Source organism: Cebidichthys violaceus, unplaced genomic scaffold (assembly GCF_023349555.1).
Source record: "Cebidichthys violaceus isolate CVI_PGR_0920_01 unplaced genomic scaffold, fCebVio1.0.p SCAF_58, whole genome shotgun sequence".
Classification (NCBI taxonomy): Eukaryota; Metazoa; Chordata; class Actinopteri; order Perciformes; family Stichaeidae; genus Cebidichthys; species Cebidichthys violaceus.
The window spans coordinates 384,962-392,500 of record NW_027176794.1 but is presented as its reverse complement, the minus strand read 5'-3'; the positions used below and the strand labels follow the sequence as shown (position 1 = coordinate 392,500).

Below are 7,539 nucleotides of genomic sequence, written 5' to 3'. Positions count from 1 at the left end.
GTCAACGCTGCTTTTGATCCCTCTGTTTGGGATCAATTTTATCGTGTTTGCATTCATCCCAGAGCAAGTGAAGACTGAACTACGACTGGTTTTTGACTTGATTTTGGGTTCATTTCAGGTATGACATCAACTTTTAGGTGAAAAATTATTTAAAAAAAATTCTGCATCTTAATTTTACAATTTTAATTTCATGAAGGTCATCCAACACATCAAACTTCATTCAAGTAATAATTTGTCTTCCTGTCAGCCCCGACCTGCGAGTGTTTCTATTGAAGAAGCCGTGGCAGGTCTCCGGGGGCTTTGCTGGCTGATTCAGTGACAGTGTTACTGCCCCGTGGCTATTTCTGTTCATCACATATTGAGAAATGATGTAGAAATGCAGCCAAACGGCCCAGCTGCATTACAGACCGTTTGGAAACCAAGGAACCTTTTCCAGCTCATTCTCCCCATCATTATTCTCATCCCTCTTTCTCATTATTACTGTGAACTAACAATTGTTCATAATGCATAGTTTTTCCATTCACGTCTCATGAATGGCACACGTTATGCTTCAATTAGCAAATTTTGTTAAGACGATATAAAGCTTTCACCATGACACACACTGGTATTGCTCTTTTAACTTTGTGTTTCTTTCCATTTAGGGCTTTGTAGTCGCAGTCCTTTACTGCTTCCTCAACGGAGAGGTAGGTCGCCCCCTCACAGTGATATAAACACTGTTTGTATAAACACACTGCTTAAAGATTTCCATGCAGAGATCGCAAAGTGTTGCTTCTCAGAAAATGTAGTTAATCTGTAGTTTTTCTGTGACTCCCTCTGTGCGCCACTTCCATTTACAAACAGTCCTGAAAGGTGGACGGAGCTGTTAGTATGAGTCACCAGCGCTGGTTGCCTCCCTTGGACCTCCTCGCTGCATATTTTCTGCACTCTGCCTGCAGGGTGGGAGGGCTGTAAAAAGCACAGCCTTCTTGACAGCGAGCTATTTGGTAATGTCTGCAGAGGCTCTCTGTTAGTTATTTTCCCAGTGCTGAGCCAGATTGAATCACAGTGATGGGCTGGATGGCAAGGCTTGACTCTATGCTGTCTGAATTTTAATCTGCAATTTCCAGGTGTCCTTTGTAAAGCCTTGGCAGCGTAGTGTTTATAAATTACTGGAGCCTCTAAAATGATATACAGTCCGGAATCAGTGTTCATTGTTTGTCACATATTGAGTATCAACAAAACACAAGAACTTCGACAACAGAAAGAAGTTGCAATAATTTCTACGTACATGAAAACACAATTAAACAGATGGCATAAAATAACTGTGGAAAATAATATGTAAAGAGCCAAAAATGTATTCCTTACCTCTACCTAAATATGAAAATATACACCATGTCAAAAGCACTCGGTTGCCAGTTTATTAGGAACACTTATTATAGCTTTGGGTAGTGACTGAAATAATTCGCTAAAGTATTATTGTTCTAATCCATTGTAGGTCCAAGGAGAGATCAAGAGGAAGTGGCGAAGGTGGCACTTGCAGAGGTACATGGGCTCGGACACCAAATACCAACATCCGTCTATTGGCAACAGCAACAACTTCAGCACCCAGATCACCATGTTGACACGATGCAGCCCGAAAACCCGCCGGGCCTCATCCTCCTGTCACGACGACCTGTCTAGCATATGACTCGCACAAACAGTGATACAGACATACATGCTGTACAAAATACTCTCATGGCAAACATTCGGTGGACAAAGAAAGACGCTCTGCCTCATTAGCACATGCACTCTTGGATGATATGTCGCTTGAGCGGCAGCTTCTAAGCAGCTTTTAATCTCCACACTTCTTAAAAAGACTCGGTAGAAGTGACAAAGATGCAGGCACATTGCTTCACAAGCACAGCTTTTGCACATGTGAATGAGAACCATTCACTTGTTTGTTTTTCAAGATTCAGCGCACATGCACAGATGAAATTGTGAGTCAAATCATTATCATTCGGTCAGTCGTTATTAAGTTCACATTGCTCAGACACCAGGCAATGCAAAATGTCACAGATTAATGGGGTTAGGTGAGGGAATCCAATTGTGAGCTGCTGCCCGCATCCTGCAATCTGATGCAATTATGCGTTGATTAAAAAATACTTAGTGGATTCCTGCCGCAACAAATGAACAAGTCTGGTGTGAAGACACGGCCATTAGGAGAAAAGGGAGCTGACATTTTTACCACAGATGTGTTATGGGGAGTGTTTTTGAATGTAAGTATACTTGGTGATCAAAGTATGTTTTAAGCATATCTTTAGGCAACCAAAAAGAACAAAACAGTGTGCAACATTTCTGCTTTCCTCACTGTGTAGGAAGACAGAAAAAGAAAAAGTTTGAAATGTTTTTTTTTTTCCATAAATGGCAAGCGAATGAGGTTTCAGACCGGGTGACCAGTGTGATTCTGATTCACAGTGATGGGTTTGGAGTATAAATGCCCTTCTCTGCACTATCACTCTCACGAGAGACTGATTACCCTTTGCATTCCCTTTTCTTCTTGTTTTGTGTGATTCCGAGCCTGTGGATTGTGGTCGTTTTCTGTTGAGGCACAGGGACAGTTTTGTGCCAATCGCTGACGAGTGCCTGGTTTCAGTGTTTTGAATTGACACTTTCAATCAAATCTTCACTGGCTGTCGGCTGCTCTGGAAAGTAAATGCCTTTTTAAAGGTGCAATGTGTAAGATATTGCCAGAATTTGCATTGAAAACATTAAAAAAAATGAACATTATCAACAGACTGTGAGGATGTTAGAGTGTTGACGTTGTGTCAAAGAGGTCGATGTATTGTGTTGCAGAGATATCTACTGACCTGGCCCGGCCCGTCCTGTCTTGTAATACTACTTGTACCTCGAGAGGCGATAGTGAGTCGCTGTAGCGTCCATTCGGCCCTCCGTCCAACATGACAGGATGAAGAAGTAGAGCTGCCCCGAGGGCTTGCTAATGATACCTCCATGATCTGTTTCCGTTTAGTAGTTTGTTTATTGGAACAAATTCAAAGTGACAGAAACGACAAAACGACTTGCACACTCAGCTTGTCTTCACTGCTGCAGAGAGGCTGCTTAGCAGTGAGTATAGCGCGTCACAGTAAACACTACAGGCCGACGCCACACGTCACGTTTATAAGACAGCAGAGTTATTTTTACCGACTCTCAAAGCAGTTTGGTTGAATTTGATGTATTCTTGCCCTGCTGTCGTAAACCCAATATTTGAGGTGAAGTGCTGCACCTATTTCTTTGGAGCAAGTGGCTCAGTATTACACCTTTTAAGCAGTTCAGTTCATGAATGTTTACATTTTCTCTACAGTAGTCATTTAACATTGTACAGCCGAAATATACAGTGTAAAGAACATGAATTGCTATGGATTGTTGTGCCATATCATATATCAGTAATGTGACTGTAATTGATGTTTGTTTGTTTGTTTATGTAGCATTCCGTGGCTCAATGCTTAGCGGAACAGCTAAATAGAACACACTGCATCACTCTTAAAGTCAGTCCTCAGACTTGTACAGAGAAGCTGTCTTAGTGGTGCTTTGGTAGATTCTCCATTTAAAAAAAAAAAAAAAAAAAAAAAAAAAGAATTACTGAACTCTCCATTGGCTTGTCAGGTTGAAACTGCTCCACTGGAGGAGTTTGAACCTGACATGTCAGTAGAGACTATCGGAGCCGATATGTAAAGCAAAGCAAGGTGACAAGGATGACTGGTCCTGTCAAAATGATGCTGTCATTGGGCTTTTAAGATTACAAGGTCCTGCAGCAAACCTGCAGCTGATTTTAAAGGGTCAGTGAAGCCAACACGCTAATATTGATCTTAGAAATTATGTACAGCCTCTATATATGGGATGTTTTGCTGGTGACAAAAGTATAAAGGAATAGTACAGTACAACAGTTTTGGAAATATTCACTTCTGGTCAATAGATTAAAAAAAATGTATTTCACTCTTGTATAAGAAATGTATTAATCTTATCATCTAATTCCATTCAAGAGAGCAAATAAGCGTATTTCCCAAAATGTCAAACTATTCCCTTAAATACTCATTATCCCACATTGTTTGGTGCCTGTCTTTGGTAGTCAGTGAAGTTTAATATAATTTGGTGAATATGCCCATGTACCTCTCATATTGGTGAATGTAAATAGATTCGTAGGCATACCGAAGAAGCAATCCAAAAATACAGTGTTATAAAAGGAATTCACGGCTGTTTCTAGATATTTCTTTTAGTGTTTAGGTGACCTGGTTGTTTTGTGTCAGTGAGCTAATATTAAGTGATATTTAATCAACACCATTCTAATGTGTAGCTGCTTACAGTTTGTATTCAGTACTGAAGCATGTTAAGTATAGATTTGTTTATTTGCGAACTGGATATTGTGTTTAAGATTTGATAGTTGATTTGTTAGTGCAATGCAATGTAACACTGGTGCAATGCATACCATTGTGATGCTGCAAATGTACTGTAAGTATTTATTAGCTTAGGTTTACATTTCTGTACACATAAGGCCACTTCTTAGTTTTTTAAATATGCAGGTTTTGTTTGTTATTTTTATCAATATTATTATTTTGTACATTGTATGTTAAGACTTGTCTTGGCAGGACATTTTACTTTCCATACATTTTTGCCACTGTTCCACTCAAACTGTATGAAATTAATTATTCAGAAATATACAAGATGATGAAAATTTGATTTTGTACGGACATTATGTTAAACTCCACGTCATACTTTGCTTCAACATTGTTTTAAAAGATACGGGATATACGGAATTCAGAGCACATCTCTGATCGAGCGATTGCCTCCACACGGCTCTCAACATGGCGATGGCTGAGCCGGCTGCTAGCAGCTTAATGTGCAAACAGTGCAAACAAGGGCAACAGTGCTGACAGAGCTAGTAGTTTACCGGAGAGGAATCAGAGAGTGGACGCCACTCTACGCGACCTAAATGATCCCATTAGTCGACTAAGTCCAGACTTTCTGCACCATGAACAGTTGAAGTGTCCTCATTGACTGTAACACTGTCGCCTAATTGAAACTTATTTCCATAAGCGCTCTCTGCTACTTGAAGGGTCTGGCCCTTTTACTCCCACAGAGGCTCAGTTAAGCTCAAACGGAAGTTGTTCATGCAAATTCCCTGTTCCTGGAAAAAAAATAATGTTCAGGTGTTTTTCATTTATAATATTCATATTTTATACAACTACCTCTCTGAAGGTGACTTCATCAAATGTGTGCGCCGTCAGCAAGCAAGCCGACAGCTCGATGTTCCAGCTGATATAACTGGTCAGGAAGCAGAACATTGCGTTCTTTAGGAAACAATGTGTTTATGACCGCTCAAAGTGTTCACGTCATTCTCTCCGGCTCACAGAGAGGAATTATCCCAGTGAATTACTGTACTTTATCACTTCGTTGTGGTCACGGTGCCCTTACAAGGCAAAAGCGTCTAAAAAACTTTGTAACGCTTTTTAAGGGCTTCAGATCTCAGCTCAATAAAGCCAGTATAACCTTTTTAACACCACTTACATGGATCCAGTCAGTAAACAATGATGTAAAGTAAATAGTACATACAATAATACATTTATTTGTATACTTTGAGGTAGGTTACTTTGAGTATTTTGTGCTTCTTTATACTTTAGCTTCACTACATTTCAGAGGGACACATTTTACTACATTTTACTACACTTACACTTATATTTTCAATTCTGCATTTAAAACACGAATGCAATCGTTAAAATGTTGATTGCTATAGTTGAAACTACCTGTACTTTGACTTGCTACAACACCATTTCAACACCTGTGACACATTAATGCTGCAATAATTTAAAGGCACAATCTGAAATGGAAAACAAACCCACCGCTGAAATTCAAAACACAGGATTGGACTCACTTCCAAATTAGTCCACGTTTTGTTTTAGAGGCAACTACTCTGTTATTACTGTTTTCTAATGCTGTCAGTTTGCTTTCATAAGTTTACGCAGCAGTAAAACAGACCTAATATTCAGCTAAAAGATCAGAAATTTTAATCTATAGGTCTAATGCTTCAGTTTTTGAATTATATATATTTCTAATTTATGGTCAAACTTAATGATTACTTTCATTTTAGACACTTTATTCAACACATTTTGCTGTTTATACTCAAGTTTAATTTTGAATGCAGGACTTTCACTTGTAATGTAATACTGTGTACTACTGTGTAATTCTACCCCTCTCAGTACTTCTTCGCCCACTGGGTAAAAGGATCTGAATCATTCTTCCTGTCGGAAATCAAAGGAACTTTCGCTCCAGTTCCTCCTAACGCCAGTTGAACTTCAGTTAGGCTACAATGTTTGACAGGAACAACTTGCCCGCTGAGTTTGCTTTGGTGTAATGAAACTCCAGCTATTTGAGTTAATCCGTCTGTTGTCCCTCAGGTTTATTGGTTTACTCACTGCCTTTGAGCACAGCGGGCCATGAAGAAGAGCGAATTCAGCCAGGGCAAAATGCTATGTGCCGTAAAAAGATTAACAAACACACCATGCCGTGGCTGGTTTCACAGATGAGCCGCTCTGGGGTCTAATGTTTCATTAGCTCTCTCCATGAAGTGGAAATGAGCATGCCCATAATGCCATTAATTATTACGAACTGTAATGATTGTGAATAGAGGGATTTGCAGGGTTGAAAGTTGCTGCATGAAATATTAACACGATACAGTGTATTAAAAACAACCCTGAGGCCTATGTGTTGAAATATGCTGATGAAACTGATAACAAATGTGCTGTATTGTTGTATATGATGCATTTGATACATTTTTGTCTGGATTGATAAACTCTTGAGTATGTCAGATCGCCGATAGAGTGACTTTTGGTCAGAATTCATAAAACAGGCAGATTAATTCAGTTATTTTCAGACTCCCAGTGACTCCTAAAATGTGAGACAGATGTCTTGCCTTTAGACATTTCCAATATTCATGACACTGGTTAAATATCCATGTTACAAATAAAGCATCGTATGTAAAGGACCAGCGATTGAGGAAACAAGTTAGCTCTGTCCAAATGGCTAAGAGGCTGCTTAGATTAGCTCTGACTCCTGATTTAAAGAGAAGCCGTCTGATCTCATACGATCTGAACTGTGGCTGTGAGTCACGCCGATGAACATCAGAGGCCACCTCTCAGAGGCAGAGCTGGAGGAGCAAGCCACTGTACATCAATGATTCTTTTAATGAACTCCGTAGTCCAGATGTGTGACTACAACAGTCCCAGTGATTATAAGAATGATGGCAAAAGCTTGACTTTCTTCTCTTTTACACAAAGAGGATGTCTTACTGCAGCTTTGATCTTTTCATTTGCATAGAAGAACACATCACTACCAATGCCAGCTGGTATGGAAGAACAAAATGGTCCTGACTGACCCGTTAGCACCGTGCCTTATGGACACACAGTAGCACAATGGGGTATTACTGGAAATATGCTTCAGTATAATGTAACAAAATAGCTTTACACTCGCAGAGATTATACATCTGTTCTAAAACTGTACTTTCATGGTCCAAGCTTTACATCTCAAGAA

At 39.7% G+C, this 7,539-nt stretch overlaps 1 protein-coding gene across 1 annotated transcript in view; it reads left to right on the top strand.

Annotated features, from left to right (window-relative positions):
- vipr1b (vasoactive intestinal peptide receptor 1b) overlaps positions 1-3,616 on the top strand; it is a 34,593-nt gene extending 30,977 nt beyond the window's left edge. Inside the window, exons 11-13 of the mRNA XM_068732350.1 lie at positions 1-118; positions 642-683; positions 1,475-3,616. The exon at positions 1-118 is cut by the window's left edge and continues 12 nt beyond it. Coding sequence (XP_068588451.1) covers positions 1-118; positions 642-683; positions 1,475-1,666 — 352 coding nt within the window. The 3' untranslated portion in view covers positions 1,667-3,616. The remainder of the gene's footprint in view (positions 119-641; positions 684-1,474) is intronic.
- The last annotated feature ends 3,923 nt before the right edge of the window (positions 3,617-7,539 follow it).